This window comes from Leiobunum rupestre, chromosome 6, assembly GCF_980474605.1.
Source record: "Leiobunum rupestre chromosome 6, qqLeiRupe1.1.hap1, whole genome shotgun sequence".
In the NCBI taxonomy this organism is placed as follows: domain Eukaryota; kingdom Metazoa; phylum Arthropoda; class Arachnida; order Opiliones; family Sclerosomatidae; genus Leiobunum; species Leiobunum rupestre.
This window is the reverse complement of record NC_143389.1, coordinates 67,092,952-67,111,443: the sequence shown is the minus strand read 5'-3', so window position 1 is coordinate 67,111,443 and position 18,492 is coordinate 67,092,952. Positions and strand designations below refer to the sequence as shown.

The 18,492-nt window shown below is 34.5% G+C and overlaps 1 protein-coding gene across 1 annotated transcript; it reads right to left on the bottom strand.

Moving 5' to 3' along the window:
- Positions 1-5,299: 5,299 nt before the first annotated feature.
- On the bottom strand, positions 5,300-13,569 carry LOC149943229 (ABC transporter G family member 23-like). Its single transcript, XM_090179596.1, has 9 exons — positions 13,487-13,569; positions 13,265-13,415; positions 11,567-11,721; positions 11,247-11,448; positions 10,996-11,163; positions 8,058-8,396; positions 7,814-7,991; positions 7,503-7,618; positions 5,300-5,677 (listed from the first exon to the last, which is right to left on the bottom strand). Exons 1-9 carry the CDS (start codon positions 13,567-13,569, stop codon positions 5,300-5,302), a joined length of 1,770 nt encoding a protein of 589 aa, XP_090035722.1.
- Positions 13,570-18,492: the final 4,923 nt, after the last annotated feature.

The window sequence follows — 18,492 nt, the reverse complement described above, 5'->3', positions numbered from 1 at the left end:
GCAAAACTAAAAGTTTGTTTTCATTTTAAAAGCGTTTTAAATTTCGCTTGTCCTTGGCCTCAAATTGATAAAGTGAGCGGAGGTCATTCCATTACCGGAATGTGTCGCTACAAGGTGCCGTTATTTTGATTAGAGAGACTGAAGATGTAAAGAGTGTCATACTATTCTTTTTTATGTTACTTATGGCAATAGGAGTATTAAGCTCGTCAACAATGCGACGCGTAGAGAAAAAGCGAAGAATTACTTTATCGATTTTTAACCTTTATTATTGACCTAAATAAGGCGTTATTTCTAAATGTAAAAAAAGAACTGTACTTTAGTAATTTGAATAATTAAATATTAAAGTCATAAAAATGGTAATTTGGATTTCCGGAATAACCAAATGACATTGATTGGTTTTCAAAGAGCTATAAATTACTATTCCCGTTACCCTATAGAAGCTTAAATAAAACCTGTTCACGGTTCAGCGATTTTCCTAGAAATATCTTTTAGGGCCCGCGCTGCTTAATATTTCAATATATTCAACTTCACAAAAAATGCGCGCGCCCTAACAAATAAAACTAACATAAACAAGTGACTATTATTTTCAGTGACTGGCATTGGTGGGAAATAAAAACAGGGCAGGTTTTATTGAAAGGGCAATTCGATGTGTTTTAATCTCGATTTAAAGGAAGTAGAAATGAAATAGAAAAATCGTCTACTAACAAGCACTACGAGTGGTGTTTAACCAAAGATAATATACCCTAGTTTCGATTTCTGATTGACGGTTTTGTAACGAACCAATTACCCACTTCCGGCCCGTGACCTCCGAAAAATCGGTTGGCTACCATGGTAACTATGGAGATAATTATACAAAAACCAGTTCTGTGAACTGAAAATACCGTGTTCATTCTTGTTAATGTTACGCCTAAGAAGGGTCAAATATTAAAATAGACTTAGGATTCGTGTTTTACGAAACACCGTGAAACATACTCGTTGGTAAAATACACCAAGAAAAAGCTGTAAGCGTGAAGCCATTGTGTGAAAACTGACATGAAAGGGCTAAAATCGAAAAAAAAAATTAGTTATTTCGGATGAAAAATAAAATTTTTTGGGCCATTATTTTTGTTCGACTTCGGCTGAGAGTGACGTAGACAAGATGAGTTCCCGGTGTATTTTGCCACAGAGCATGTTTCACGGTTTTCCGTAAAGACACGAATTCAAAATATATTTTAATATCTGACCCTTCTTAGCCGTAACATTACCAAGAATAAACACTTTTTTTTCAATTCACAGAACTGGTTTTTGTATAATATATGTCCTTTTTCAGAGGGCGATATAATAATTCAATTAAAGTTATTTTTTTATTTAGTTGCGAATAAAATGCAAAGGTTATTAAAGTGAAAGCAACAACGTAAAGTAAAGGGAAAATGTTTTCCGTCACTTTAAATATCAATCAAATCGAGCCGGTATCTCTCTGGTTTACTAAGACTCACGTAGCGGGTGACGGTTTTCCATCCCCCTCTCGGGAGAAACCAGAGATAATAAATAAGATAAACTATCTCTGGGGGAGGGGGGGGGGGGGCAGAACTAGACCATGTTTCCCGCGTGGATCGACTCAACATCCATTCTCCCGAAGTATAAATGAAAACAATCTTGATTTAATGAAAGAAGGAAATGCAAGGAATAAACGCCCCCTTTGCCGTTTCAGTGGAGGTTACTAAATAGCCGGAATTGTCGTTTTGAACGTCATGTAAATTCATACGAAATCAATTAAGATGACGATAAATAGAAGATTTACGGGGAAAGGAAAGTCAGAAGCCCGGCAATTAAATTTTAATAGGAAAACACTCGGGCGAAAACCTTGAAAATTAAATCGAACCTTGTATTTAGTAGAAAGATTAACGAATAAAACGTACATGAAGTCCTTACACGTTTTATTGTACGGGATTAATATCGATAATGTATTAAAAAAATAACAATACGAAATGCATTGATTGTGGGTAATATTTTTCATTTATGTATATTAAACAAGTTGGCAAGCCAAAATATACCTCTCCTCGGAAGAGTTTTTAATTTTCAGTGAAGCGTAACTGTATCCGTGGTTCTGCGGTAGAACGCTTACCTGTCGTGCAAGAGGGCTCGGGTTCGAATCCCGGCCGATTAAAAAATTATACTACACCCAATGACAAAAAGAGGGCGCTTTTGGAAAAACCTTTTCCCTGATTCTAAGAAACTGGGTACGCAGTGATTACCCTTTGCCCCGAAAATGCGAACGCGTTCGCAGGCCTGACAGACAGACAGACACGGTGGTTGTATAACCCCTCCTAGGGTACAAAGTCCCCTCGGAGAGGTAAAAATATACTAAGCGAAAATTATATACTAAGCGAAAATTATATACTATTTACGCTTTTGGAAATTATTCGCGTTCCAATTTTACTGAAAATACACTACACCGTAAACTATTGGTAGAGTTTCGGTGTGTTTGGAACTAATGGTGCTACACTTTTTACCCTTCCTCGGTAGTAGGGGGCAGGGGCAATCGGTGTAAATAGCTTAGAAACACGTCCGATTTGTAGTCTGCTCCGACTAATTCGGCTGCTGCAATGGATGCGTCTAGCGATAACTCAAACATGGAATTGTTTCACGAATTTAATGATTATTAATTATTTTCCAAAGACTGTTAATGGTTTTATATACATTGAAAACAATAATTATCATATCATTGGAGAAGGTAATACGTTTTGCTTATCAGTTTTTCTTAATTATTACCAACTTAGATGGTTTTATTTTGGCCGTCAAAAGACACCCTTTGGAGTTCCTGCTTTCGATGAAACTGATTCACCGAAACGGGATGCTAAGCTTTCGAATACGCAAGGCTTAACACGAAAAAACGTTTTAAACTCTTAAGAGGTATAATTTTTAACTACATTTGCTTCGTAATATAAATAATCATTCTAAAGTTTCGGGAAATTAGAAACATTGTATCAATTATTTCATTTTCTTCCTCAGATGATAAAAATGAACCTAAAAATTCCGTTAGCGTGTCAAGTTCCGCCATTTTGGTTTTAAAAATGATCCCTGAAATTGTACGAATTATTTGATTGAACATTTTAGGGTACACTATGACGTCATCTTCGAAATTCAATTTACACCTTTTGGCCTATGCTGTATGCCCCGGATAATCGAATAATTTTCGCCTACTATGACATAAGTCTATAATAATCGTTATGTTATCATTTCGACCAACGGAGTTTCACCATAAACCGATCGAATTAGCAACCTAATACATAGTCATTGTAAATGCATTGCATTTCTTTCGGGCATGGTAGTCGTATAGTAAATCTTCGGCTAGAAATTCTGGCGTCGGACGCATTATTTTTATTAGAGAAGGAACAATTTGAATATACATCCCGGGTTCCCTATATGTGAGCAGTCCATTGCAATTTATAGCGAATTTCTTCACAATTATTTCATGGCGTTTTCTATATAGTAGACATCTTTAACGCAGTTTCGTAGGAACGGGGGGGTACAGGGGTACAATGTACCCCCTTGAAATTGGAAAGGGGTGCCAAAGTGGTTTGAAGAGGGCGCCAAATTGTTTTAGAAGGGGCGCAAAAAAAGATGCTGATGAGATGGCGCCAAGTTTAGCACCCAAGCTATACCCCCCCTTAATCCAAAACGTTCCTACGCGCCTGCTTTTACGCTCGGGCTTCCGTTGAAATCCAACGTTAAGATAGTTATATCAAAAGTCCAAATGCATATTAGTTTTACTGATATCGGCAGATTTCCGAGGAAAGCCAGAGTTCCTACATAATACTGATGAGCCACAAAAGGGCGAAAACGGGCTACGGTTGGAAACTGGCTGAAATTTTGATTTTGATAGGGAACAATTTTAACTAAAGCAAACTGAAAAATTAAACTCTTAATTTATAAAATTATAAATATAATCTTGTTTTATCACAAAAATAAAATCTTAAAGAACCTCTAGAAAATGAAAAAAATTGGATTTGAACATCATATTCATAAGTGAAAAAGCTTCTAACTTTGTCTGAACTGTACGACACTGATTACGGGTTTAGCTTGCTACCTGTACTGTACGATAATGATTATGGATTTAGCTTGCTACCTGTACTGTATGACACTGATTACAAATGTAGCTTACTACCTGTACTGTACGTCACTGATTACGGATATAGCTTGCTACCAATGGCTGGTTCATATGTCGGTAATTAGTGGTACGGATTGCTTAGCTCCTTGCCAAAGTGTTGGCTATATCACAGTGCGTAAAAAAGCAGAACTAGTTCGCCACAATTTCATACTTTCATGATAGAAATCTATTGTTACTCGATATGACTTAGATTTCATACTTCCACCGAATTATGTTGAACGACTTTTGACATGAGTAGTTTTCCACATTATGTTTACAATGAAGTTTATCTTGTTCTGTGTGTCCCCATGGTCTATCAAATCAAATCTGATGATGATAGAACAGCTCTCTTTAAATGTTAGTTTCTCCGAAATGGAGTGTATGGCAACATGCCATTGGTATTTGCCCCTGCGTCAAAACATCTCGATCCCCCCCGAACCTGCTTTCTGCATTAAATTATTGAAATTGTAATTACCGCAAATAATGAAACTTGGAAATAACACCGCTCCGATTCCTAACAGCAGTACAGTATTGACATCATTTGAAACTGATGACAGGAATAACCCTAAAAGAAAAGATACTGTAAAATATCTAAATGAAATATGTTAATTACAAATAAGATAACTATTATTTAAAAAAGGGCACGCTCTAAGTTCCACGATTTCAGTTAGCCTCGGAAATTAGACAATACTAAAGTCTAAGTCACATTTTGAAAATGGCTGAAGTGGTTATACACTAGCTAACAAAAGTTACATAGGGATTTTTATTGCCGTTGTTATGAGATCCATTTTCATGTTAGCCTGATAAAAAAGCTACTTGAGAAAGCGTTTGTTAATTTACTAACTGTTTCCCGTTTTAATGAAAACCTCGAGCGTATTTTTAATACGCATTACTTACGCTATGTAAAAGATATCGCGTCATAAAGCATCATATTTAAAGGCAAAGGGAAGTTGTCGGACACTTGGGAACGAAAATTGGTCGGTAGAAGAAATTTTGGCAAAGAAAGGGAGTGAGAAGGGGTAATGCAAACACAGAGATGGAATGAACTAGAAATTGCGCAAAGGGAATGAATGCGGTAAAAGTCTGCAACAGGATTTTGGCTTCCCAATATTTTTAATTACCCGGCCACTCGCGTTTCCCTTTAATTGGCTGAAAATAGCGACTTTTTCTTTAGTTATTCGATTCAAATGTTTGATAAAATGAAGACGAACCTAATACCATTCCGCAAATACCCTGTAGAATCGTAAGCGTGATGACCCAGAATATGGATCCCTTCAAAGTCGTTTCAAAAAGAAGGAATTGCAGCAAGAGCATCACGAACACTTGCACGATAACGACGCCGGTATTCGTCAGTAGCTGTGACACGAAGATCTGCGTGTTGCTGACCCCATTGACCGTCATTCTGTCAGAAACTCCGCTCTTCCTCTCCAATAAAAGGGTCAGGGCGGTCAGAGCCATTGCCAGGATATACGGAGTGAAGAGAATGTACGCCGGTGTTATGTACTCGCTGTATGTCACAGACATGGATCCGAGTATTGGCGTCATGAACTAAAATAGATGTTATAGAACGCGACTAAAGATTGTGAATTTCAAAATTTCTGGGCGCGGACATATTAGGCAGGTTAGGCCACCCCTCGATAACGTGTAGGCGAAACTTGTAGCTGAGTGTAGATTGTAGAGAATAGAGCTATCGTCTGCACTTCCCATTAGTTTCCCCGTTCACGTTTTGGAGGGTTGGATTAACTTGTCTAAAATTAATTCAGACGTCACCTAGCGGTTTTCGTTTAAGTTCGGGAAAAAGTACGCGAAACCGCTTTGGCTGACTAGAAAAAATTGATTAAGTTTTGTGAAACAGAAAATTTAAGGTAGAAAAAAAAAATTGGTAGGTCTTCACTTAAGAAATAGGTAGATACTTTTCCCTTGTTCTGGGATTTCGGAGTAGGGTAACTTGAATAGCAACGCTATGACGTAATTCTACTCCGATTCTGTGGTGGTGAATAGTTTATGTTATTGTACTAACGGCCATTTTACCAGAAACAATTTGGATAAGCAGACTGTTATATACGTTTAGTCTCTTTACACCCGCTTTTGAGTAAAAAGTGTAGCCCTAATACTCTGAGCTTGACGAATAGTTCACGGTGTCCAAAAATGATATCCACCAGAACAAGCGATTAGTTAAATTTAGCGTAAAAGGGGCACATCTTTTGTTCCAGAATAAGCGAAAAGTACCCACTTACTGTAGTTTGTTCCATTTTGCTAAAGTTCATTAAGGCAATCAGCGGAAATTTCTGGATTCGATATAGAACACCCATGGACTAACAAAACGTAAGGACAGTTCGCAGCCGGCAATCTCCTTTAGAAAGGCTCATCACAGTTCCGTTAAACGTCGACCCCTTTTTACCCCTCCGCGACTGAAGGTAGCCGAGTCAAAACGGAAAAACGTACTGCCATCTTTCCGCAGTAAAAATATATATTTGTTTTAAGTCGAGACAAATAGTCGAGTTCTAACGGTTTTTTTAGGCTGGCTTTCTTTAAAATTGAGTTACAATATAAATAACTAAGACAACAGACTAAATTTCGCAGTTTATTATACTTTAAATCAATGTTACCTAAGCGTTAAGATGGCCTTTTATAACACTGCTATGGGTAAAATAAATTTAAAATATACAAACTTTACAAAGCGAACTAAGCCTTGGTTTAAACATTCACTTACAATTATCAGAGTCAGTTAATTCATCGTTTTTACTCTTCTTTTTTTCCGGGGATATTGATAACAAAGCTTCAAATGTATGAGAAAATTCATTATAAAAAAAATACTCCATGAAATAACTTGAATCGCGGCAGCTTAATTAAGGCAGGGACTAACAAAACGTTTTGTTAGTCCAAGATTAAGGCATGGACTAAGGGGATAAATTTTTCACCCGTTTCTCAACTCTTTTTCCTTCCCCTTCCAACGATTTCATCCCCTTGACTCAGTTCGTCTGTAATGCCGAGAAACGCCGCCAGAGCGCACATTTAACGATCGTAAGCCGCAAAATTCGCTCTGGAAATTGTCCTTACGTTTTGTTAATCCATGGAACACCTCTAACGGTAATTAATACAGTGAGCTGCAAAGTATAGCCTTTGGAAAAAAGTAACAAAATTATGAAGATGTTAATAAATATTGAAAACAATCTGACTAACATTTTTGTTTATTTAAAAGCGTTTAAACGAAGCAACTATTGAGGTTAAGGTTGGATTAGGGCTATTTTAGGTTACATTAATACTAATAAAATATGTATAGTATAATACATATCATTTGTCAACGAAAATTGGGAACCGTGGCTTAACGTGGCGTAGTAAGTGGAGCTAATTCCCAACAAATAAAAAGCACCTTTAAAGGCGGATTCCCGCATTCCGGATGTACTTCTTCATTTGCCAACATTTCAGCTTGAAATCTTTCAGCAGACTGGTAAAATGAACCCTCGAGGCGATTAGCGATGATCTGATCTAAAAAAGAAAAACACTCGAAAATGTTTAATCAAAAAAAGGTGCAAGGTACATGTAGGCTAAATTGGTTTTAAAATTATTTTATTTCTTTTTAATTATTCTGAAGAAGTGAAATACCAGATTTGATTTGAGAAAGACTGTACGGGGAAAAGTATTAGTTAGAAATAAGGCTTAGTGAAAATGTGTATCACTTACTTGACCTGTCCATGTAGAGTTTAACAAAGCTGCAGTCTAGAGTAACATTGTCTACTTTCGTACCTTTCATCATTTTTAAGACAAGGCATCTTGTGAAGTTGTTTTTGAAATGCAACGCGCCGAATGTTTTACCATTTTTTATCGACGCTATGCCTCCTTCGAATGTGTCAAACGGAAACTAGGTATACATGGCGTGCCTTATTAAAACCGTTCTTTAGATAAACTATTTGATTCACCAACTCACTGTATTTATAAGGGTGTCATCGAGATACTTCAAGAATATTTTGCTGAAGCGCGGGGGTGTTTCCTCATTTATAATCGCGACTGGCAAATCAAACACATCTTTCCCTATGGCTCCACTGCATAGGATAATTTCCAGCGCAGGCAACAGAAACTGAATAACCATGACAATAATGTCTCTGGTCAAAAGTGTGTGATTTTTTTTGACAAGGCTCTTGAGTTTGCCGCAAATTTTTGCTTTCTTTATGGAACCAGAAGCGTTGCTTTGAGAAATTTGTTTCGATACGATATCCATATCTATTTTGGATTGCTTTCCATTTGTGATCTTAGTTAACGTAAAATTCTAAAAGAAATATGAAATATAATAAACAATCGTTTATACCTAGCAATTTCCCAAATCATAATTAACACGTAAAATCTGTAAAATTAAGAAAACGATTAAAATTAGAAAAATCAGCTCAAGTAGCGGGTAAACACAATGCAATCCATTGAAAAAAATCACATGAAATCAGTTTCCGAAAACATTTGATATCATGAATATAATAGTTAAATCGATTCGCATATGCAAAGAAATCGTTTTGTAAGTAAAATAAGTTGAAATCGCAATGTCATGAAATGCAGTGGAAATCAAAATCACAATGAAATCTTAGTGAATTTATTTGATATCAAAATCACAATGAAATCTTAGTGAAATTAGTTGATATGATATTCACAATGAAATCTTAGTGAAATTAATTGATATCAAAATCACAATGAAATCTTAGTGAAATTAGTTGATATCAAAATCACAATGAAAACTTTGGGAAATTAGTTGATATGATATTCACAATGAAATCTTTGTGAAATTAGTTGATATGATATTCACAATGAAATCTTTGTTAAATTATTTGATATGATATTCACAATGAAATCTTTGTGAAATTATTTGATATGATATTCACAATGAACACTTTGTGAAATACATTACATTCACAATAATGAAATCTGACCAAAAACCATAAGGTTAATATTTGAAGAACAATAATGTGTCGTCCGCCCAATCACTTCGTCTGAATGTTTCCGCCCATGAACGCCGAGAAATGAAATAAGAGGCAAGATCTTCATTTTTCCGCCAGCATACGTTGTCAAATCAGAAATATGGACAAGTTCTAAATGAGTATGTTACGCGCATTTGAGTTGTAACAGGCAGCGCAAGGTCTAGCATATTTGATGTTAAGTGGCGTGATATGCGGGCTTTTTTAGCCCAATGGTTAGGTACGGAGGCTTTTCGTTTGGAACGCTTCAATGAAAAGCCAAGATGAAGATAGACACCAATTTTCATGCAAATCGTATAGTTTTTGCTCACAGCGGTGTGCAAGAAGAATAAAGAAGAAGACATTTTGGCTATATTTGACTACTTTCCATTATTAGCATAACGCAGCCAGAGTTATAGTTTTAATAAATGTTTGTCTTTTGCGTGTGGCCTTTCCAAAGGTATATCACATGTCTAGCTACTATGAGTGGTTAAGGAGTTACAATGGGATATTATAGCTCTGTCTCTGAAAGCTAGTCACTTTCCGGATCTAGCTATGGAGACTATCATCCCCTTTGATCACTATGAAATATATATGAATGAAATCCCAATGAAATATGAATACAATCCTAATTAATTATAAATAAAATTTTAATGAAATGTGTGAAATCCCAATGAAATATAAATAAAATCCGACTGAATTTCCAATGAAATATGGATGAAATCCCAATGAAATGTATGAAAACCGAGGGGCAGGTCACTTCCTTGATTAACGACGCACCCCTCAAAAGATTAAATCCGATTGAATCGTGATTATTTTGATTAAATTCCAGTTAATCACGATTAAGTTGATTAAATCACGTTTAATCATGATTAGAATGTTTAAATCTGATTTAATCATGATTAAATGATTAAATCTGATTAAAATGATTAAATATGTTTAAAATTATTAAATCCTGATTAAAAAAATTATATCGTGATTAGTATGATTAAATCGTACTTTAGTTTTGATTTTAATGATAAATTAACGATTCGACCGATTATATTGATTAAATCATGATTAAAATGATTAAATCTATTTAAAATTATTAAATCTAATTAAAATTATTAAACCTAATTAAAATTATTAAATCTAATTAAAATTATTAAATCTAATTAAAATTATTAAATCTAATTAAAATTATTAAATCTAATTAAAATTATTAAATCTAATTAAAATTATTAAATCTAATTAAAATTATTAAATTAATTAAAATTATTAAATCTAATTCAAATTATTAAATCTAATTCAAATTATTAAATTTAATTAAAAAGATTACATCATGATTAGAATGATTAAATCTCGTTTAAATGATTAAATCCTGATTAAAAAGATTGGATCATGATTAGAATGATTAAATCTCGTTTAAATCGTGATTAGATTTTCTAATCTTGATTACATTTTTTAGTCTTGATTACTTAGATTTTTTAGTCTTGATTACCCTGATTTAATCACGATTATCCTGATTTAATCACGATTACCCTGATTGAATAATTTTACTATGATTAAGACGCACCCAAAATGGAAGTGACCTGCCCCTCGGTGAAAACCAATTAAATATGAATGAAATCCCAATGAAATATGAATAAAATCGCAATCAAATATGAATAAAATCCCAATGAAACATGAATAAAATTCCAACGAAATATGAATTAAATCCGAATGAAATATGAATGAAATTCCAATGAAATCCCAATGAAAAAGGAATGAAATCCCAAAGAAATATGAATTAAATCCCATTGAAATATGAAAAAATTCACAATGAAATATAAAAAAAAATATAATGAAATTTGAAAAAAAATTATAAAGAAATATGAATGAAATCCCAATTAAATCTACGTACGAAATTTTTATGACTGACGGAAATTTAAAAAAACACAGATAACTTACATTCGCCATTTGGCTTACATTCTTTATTACAAGTTTTTTCGTTTCAGCTTTCAGTCCTTCAACGCAAACCTTGTAAAAGCACGCTTCTAAATTATTCTCGTTAAAATCACTCATCATTTGTCGAGGACTAGACTCTCTCAGCAGCGTTCCATCTCTCATGAGACCAATCTAAAGTAACAGCATTAGCGTTTATAAATCGTACGAAGGTTAAATTCGTTTAATTTAAAGATCATACTGAAAGTGCGTCATACCACATTCGCTTCTTTAGCTTCGTCTATGTAATGAGTCGTGAGTAGCACGGTTTTATTTTCACGAGACGTGATCTCGATGAGGTACCTCCAAATCTTTTGCCTCAGTATGGGGTCTATTCCAACTGTTGGCTCGTCCAGAATTATAACGGGAGGATCGTGAATTAGAGCTGACACCAGAGACACCCTTCTTTTCTGTCCACCACTGCACTCACGGTAATCGTAGAAATGAAAGGATTGAAAATATTGGTTTTGTAACTTATAATTGCTCTTTTTTGAAACACCAAGAGTGCTATATACAAATCAAAAGTTTGGTACTATACCTTAAATTCTTAACTAGTTTTCCTTTATATGAAAAGTCTAATAGATTGGAAAATTTGTCGATTCTCGTTGTCAGTGTATGTTTACATATTCCATGAAATCCGGCGAATAGCGAAAATGTTTCTTCAACGCTCAGTTCTTCCCAAAGTGCCAAGTCCTAAAATATAAAGAAAACGATGCTCCAAGTCAAATATCAACTCCACCAGGTTTAACATAAGCTATAGGAAACTGGCACTAATTACGTTAAACAAGTCGTAGGGATTATTAGGAGACCTCTTTTCGCAAAAGTGTAGGTTAACGAGTCTATGCGAAATAAAGCCATGTACATATTTCTACACGTTCGCCCTCCAGGTTTTCCAAGGCGAGCTCAATCTGTGTAATGCCATAAGTAACATATAAATATAAAGATGAAACTTCCCATTCTCCTAATTTTTAAATGATGGCCTGTTTCGCCAATGACCTATGAACTGACCAGTCCTTGCCCAGAAAATTGTGTCCTCTGGTCTTTTTTCGGAGAAGATAACGCTTATCTTTTAAAAAAAATAACTTAATTTGGCGAGATAATGTAAATTATTGAATAGTAGTTTTTCCAACGAATCACCATAATTAACCGAAATGTGTTAGTGACCAACTTATATTTATTGTGTTACTTATATTAATAGGCGTACTTTATTTCGAAACTATATTGCTTTGGTTAATCGAATTGTTCTGTATAATGGGAATCTTGAACCGCAAATATTTCCAAGGATAATAACGTTTTCCATTTGATGGCTTTCTAGCTATCGCCATCGTTATTTCATGTTCCATTTGCCAGGAATCTGTTCCATAAACTGCTCTTAGGCACTAGAAACCGCTCTGCTAATTTCGACAGATCATCGAATTGAGAACGCTCTCGGAGCAACGTTTTCGCGTGTTCCTTTTCAGTTCGAGGAATTAAGCACCAGAATCTTCGAAAAACGTTCCATTAATTTCTTGATTGGACCATTCGTTTGAGATATAATTGCTCCTTCTCTTTATCAATATACAGGGTGCTTCAAATGGTAATGCAAAAAATTTAAGGAGTTGTAGGGGGTGAGTTGAGAAATATGCCTGTTGTTTTCCCATTTTCATACGATGAGTTAAAAGAGCGGCAGTGAGATTCAAAGTGTGGCCTACTAGCCCCTGGAAGTAGGCTGCAGCAAGCAAAAAAATCAAGCAGAAGGGAAATGTGAACATTAAGGTTTGGGTTCGTGTGATAGGTGAAAAAGGACTTTGTAAACAAAACGAGGTAACCAGCGTAAAAAAGTAAACTTAAACAGTGTTTAAAGTTGTGATGGACCGCGATTTCTCATCACTTTCAAACTGCAGCAATAGAGTTCACTTCGGAAGAACTGGCGGATATTCATTTCGTGTATGGACTAGCGGATGGCAATGCTTTGGCTGCTCAACGTCTCTACCAGGAAGCCTACTTCCAGGGGCTAGTAGGCCACACTTTGAAGCTCTCTGGCGCTCTTTTAACTCACTATAGCAAAATGGGGGAAAACCAGCATACTTCTCAACTCACCCCCTACAACTCCTTTAAATATTTGCATAACCTTTTGAAACACCCCGTATGCAGTCTTTTGTGGAAGATCCTGAAAGGGCGTAGTAAAATCGAAATACTAAGGGAAATGGAATGCTTGCGAAGGTCAAAACTGTCTCCATTAAAAACATTTGCTTACTTGTGGCATGTAGCCAATATCCGAGCCAGGAATTTGAGGATCTTTTAAAAAACATGGATAATGAACTTGACCCAGCCAAGACTTCACCGTTTTCGTTATTACTTTTATAGTGGTTGTTTTACCACAACCACTTGGTCCAAGTAAGCCGTAACTGAAAATATGTAGAACTGTCAGTAATGTTTTTGAATTATGAAAGAAATAATATTGTTTATAAAACAATACCATTCAACCATGAATATCGATTTTTTAAGAAGTCTTGTTAAAGGCTTATTAGCTATCAGCATGATTATATTAATTTCAGCCATGAATATCGAACTCTATCATTACCCCTTCTACCATCTGTGGCTGGTATGGGCGGTGCCTTTTTTTGCGTTTTACGTAATAACTTAAGCCAATGAGGAGACAGAGGCGTTTGTCGTTGACTTGACCCACAAAACGTTTCTGGGATTGCACGTTTTAACTGGCCCAGAAAAGTACTTGAAATCTTAGAAAAATACTTATCCTACTACAAAATTAGTTGATAATCCTAAATACAGATATTATTTGTTAATTTTATTTTTACGTATTTTCATTCAGTCGAAATAATGCGTATTAAACTTTGCGAAATAAAATTCGCGCTAAGCCTTGGCGCTGAAATAGTCAAGTTTAAAAACGTTGCCCATATAAACTTTTTATGTGGCGGTGCGTGACCAACGTCATAATGACGAAGCCCATCCCATCTTAACGACTGAGGCTAAACTACCCAATGTCGCTCAACAGTAGCTGTGGTTGAAAAGAATACATTTATGACGATTATTGATTAGGAAGACTTATTAATAAGTCTTCCTAATCAATAATCGTCATAATTACCGGGACCTTAAGTCTAGAATGACCTTAGTTTTTTTTTTCTAAAATTACGATTTGCTTAAAAAGTGGAAAACAGAGACAGGCCCAGTATCAGCAGACGTTGTTTTAGCAGAGTAAATAATTTTGTGTTAATCTTGAAGGGTATTAAGTTTTTATCTCAACCGAGGGGTCGGACATTTACCAAAATCCCGTACACTTTGTCTAAAATCGCAAAATATTTTAACTCTCTCTATGGTAAATTAACATTGAAATCCCAAAATCACTTCAAAAATAATGATAAAATCGCCAAAATCTCCACGAAATCCCGAAATCCCGTACAAAAAAATGTCAAGTGTCTGACCCCTCGATCTCAACATTATGGATGAACTCGAAGCTACAAGAGGTTAATATAAATATTTTTTAAAAGGTTATTTTGCATTTAAATAAAATTTGTACATTGTTTCGTTATTTTATGGTGTTTTAAATTGATGACAACCAAAGGGAAAGATTACTGGAAATTAGCTTTTTAGAACGTCTTTGATTTAATAGTTACATCGAAAATCTTTATTACTGCGCATAGAACAAACATTACCCAAGTGCTTAAAATAAATTTTGTGATTTTTGTTGATTATTTTATGATATATTAAAGTTCTTCCGGTAAACTCTTAACTTATCAGCAATAAAATATTTTTAATTAAATTATTGAAATGCCCAATTAAAATAAAATAGTAAAAAAATCAATAGGTTTAGTTAGTTGAGTAAATTGAACTTTGTTGCTAAATTAGTATATTAATATTAATATAAAAGTGTAACATCCGTAACAATGGCCATCGTCCTAAAGCATTATAGTTGGTTTCTGCGACTTCCGTTGCGTGTCTCTGCCTGTGGTTAAGCTAAAGGCTTTTTTTTTAAATGGCTGCTGCCAGTTATCGGTAATTATCGACAAATTAACCATTTAGGAGCGTTCATACGTATTTATTAGATAAATCACAGACCACCTACCCCAAGAAGGACTTCCATTAACCTCAAAAAAAGGTGTCTCAAAAGTGATGCGGATTTTTTTTAAAGTAAACGATAATAGCGCTTGAAAATTCTCTATTTTACGAAATGAAATATAAAAAAGTCGTGCGTGAGCCAGCTTCTACAATACATTTTTATATGCTCCTCTTTGTACCTTTTACACTGCCTCTACTTGTCGTGAGATGGCGCGCTCTTAAAAAAAAGGCGCATCACATTCGAGACATAAATAAAATGAAATTACTAACAGCGAAACATGTCATTCTTGGGGTAGTTGGTCTGTGGTTAAATGTAAATGTTTTGTGTATATAAATTAAAATTTGGATAAAATTTTAAAACGCGTGACATTTTTCCGTTAAAGGAACAGTTGCATGGGGGTTATGCCCCTTCCAAATATTTTTGATCGGTTAAATTTTTTAGGAAAAATTGGTTTTGAATCCTAATATATACTTGAAACTTACTGAAATCGTTCCTATTTTTATGTTAAAGATCAACTTAAATCCATTTATTAAATTTCGAAATACAAAAAAAGATTTACTGATCTCCAGGGGACTTCTCCCCCCAGACCTCAGGGTTTGAGCTGCTTTGCCCCTTCTAATTTCTCAAACATTCCTACGCCACTGAAAAACGTGCCTCTTGAATTAAAACTCTATAAAGCAAGGCTAGAGTGAGCTGCCCCTATGAAATAGCTCATTAGTCGGAAACGTATGAGGTAATTGTTTTATAATTATTACAATAAAGAACGGAGCAACTCTTCTTTTTCGCTTATGACGAGAGGCACACTTAAATATACGATTTTCTTGGAACTATAAATTTTAAACCGCTCCTTTGACCATTTAAAAATGTGTAAGTACAATGAATTAAGTACGCATAACGTCAAACATTTTTTAGTTTTATCGTAAACTAAATGAAAACCAAGCATCGAACAAAAATTCGTGTCAGGGGTACAATTTAGGTAGATCTTTAAATCTGAAGTTACTCACATTGATCCTTTGGGCACCGTCATATTGAGTTCATTTAAAACTGGCCTTTTGTTCGAGAATCCGTACGAGAAGCGAACATTATTTAACACAATAGCCAAATCGGAGTTGGACAGATTGTTTTTCAACATGATTTATTTCGCTTTCTCGGAAACAATTTCAACCCTTCGTCGATCACGGACAGTTCACAATAACGCCGTTTCTTGTCATATGTAAAAATTATTATAAAAACAATTATTAACGACCTTAGTATTGTAATTAGTTTTCCTTCAGAGTAGGCCCGGTATATTGTTTTATATAATTATAGATGCCGAGGTAATGATGAAAATATAATTGACAGATTAAGCCTGTATATTCAAACGCGTGGAACGGTTATAAGCGGACACATCCTTTGGGCAGATGCAGGAGCTCCCCAAAAAGTTTGGTCAGTTTTGGAAAATTAAGATTTTAACCGTGTTTGTCAGGAACATTTGATTAATATAAAAAGATTTACGGAAGTAGTATTATGGCAATTCACTGCAACCGTAAGTAACATAATAACAATAAGTATGACAATTAACGAGATTTACAACCAAACTGATTTTCATAGTTATTGCGTAATCAAGATGTTTTCTCAGCACAGAGCCCTCTAGTGTCTAAAAGACTTCCGAAATATCTGGTTTCCGATAGATAGGCGGAATATTAGGCTAAAATGATAAAAATTAAAAATGTTTTTCTCGGCGCCACGAGCTCATGTTTTTTTATCACTCATGATTCGCACGCGGGCTTAAAAACAAAGCCAAAGCCCCCCGCGACTCCAGAACGTGCTCTCCGATATTAGGCTTAAATTTTTATCAAAACGTAGTCATCCAAAACGGTAAGTCGCGAGTCCAAAGCACGGCTTGAAGAGAGTATCAGTGCCGAAAAAATGTTCGGTTATTATTATTAATTATTGTTATTATGTTACTTATGCTGCAACTCACGAAAACTTGAATATAGTTTAGACTTCTCTCCCTCCCTCAAATTCGACCTCCTAATGATAATGTTATTATCATTATTTTGTTCAATATCCTTCACCATCCACATAATTAAGGTTGTTTGAAATAAATCTAACATATAAAACTGAATATGGATAAATTAAGGAAAAACGCGCAGAGCAAAAAATGGAATTCAATAAATTTTTTTTTGCGGTATTAGGGGATTCCGAAAAAATTTATATATTTTTTTGGTAGTGTTGTGGATACTTTTCGAACGTTTTGTGGATTTTTCCTGGATTTTTAACATATTTTGTGGTTTTCCGCATGATTTTGAAGGCTTAATTATTTGGGCAAAAGTTGCAAAATTTTAATGATTTAAGACGTGGTTTATTTATACTTTTTGAAATCAATTTAACGTGGAAAAATTATTAAAAAACGTCAATTTCCGCGTATATTTTGAATTGGATTGAGTATCTTTTAGTCTAGTTCACATACGATGATTTATTTTATTAAAATTTCAATCGGAAAACCATTATCGCAATTTGAATTACAGGTTATGGTTGAAAAAAATTGTATTGACTTTTTAGTAGGTGCGTAGAAGTATACAGGCGGAAAATGTATTTATTTGTCTTAACTAGATAACCCGTCGGTAGTCTTTTATCCTTGTATACACCTCCATGCGTGTTTCAATTACTTGTCTAGCCACCAGCTATAGTTCCGCCCATTTTTCGATGTCCTCTGTGAAGCCTCGAAATTGACGATTTATGTTTAAACCATGTACGAAACTCAAACTGTAAAATATTGTAAATAATGATATATATATTTATATATTATTACCAAAGCTAACATGTCATGGCAACAAGTAAATTTCTCTAGAAGAGAGGGGAAAGTCTCATAAGATCGACTGCTCACAAGGTCGACTTTTTGAAGTCAAATCAATGTCACCTGATAGTTAAGCCACAGAGAATAGAAGGGCTTATTAACCTTTGATAACTGTACTAGGTAAGGCTTATATTTAATATAGTCGATCTTATGAACATGCCATAAGATCGACTGTCGATCTAATAAACCACCATGTTGTTCATAAGATCGACTGTCGATCTAATAAACCACCATGTTGTTCATAAGATCGACTGAACTTGCTCATAAGGTCGACTGTCATGTTCCAGTATTATGAAAAGAGCTTTTTTTTAAGATGGATTTTTTTATAGACAAATAATTTTTAAATATGTATAATTTTTTTTAAATATAATATTTTAAAAATTTCGCACGCTTATAACGTTTTCAATATTACGTTCATTCCAAAAACCTTTTTAAAAATTGTTTTCATTTTCAATTTGTCGGGAGTTTTTTTTGTTAAACCAAACTAGTCAATGTAAATATATAGACTTCATATTATTTTTTTTTAATTTATACCTAAATTTGCCTTGTATGAAATAAATTATCTTTT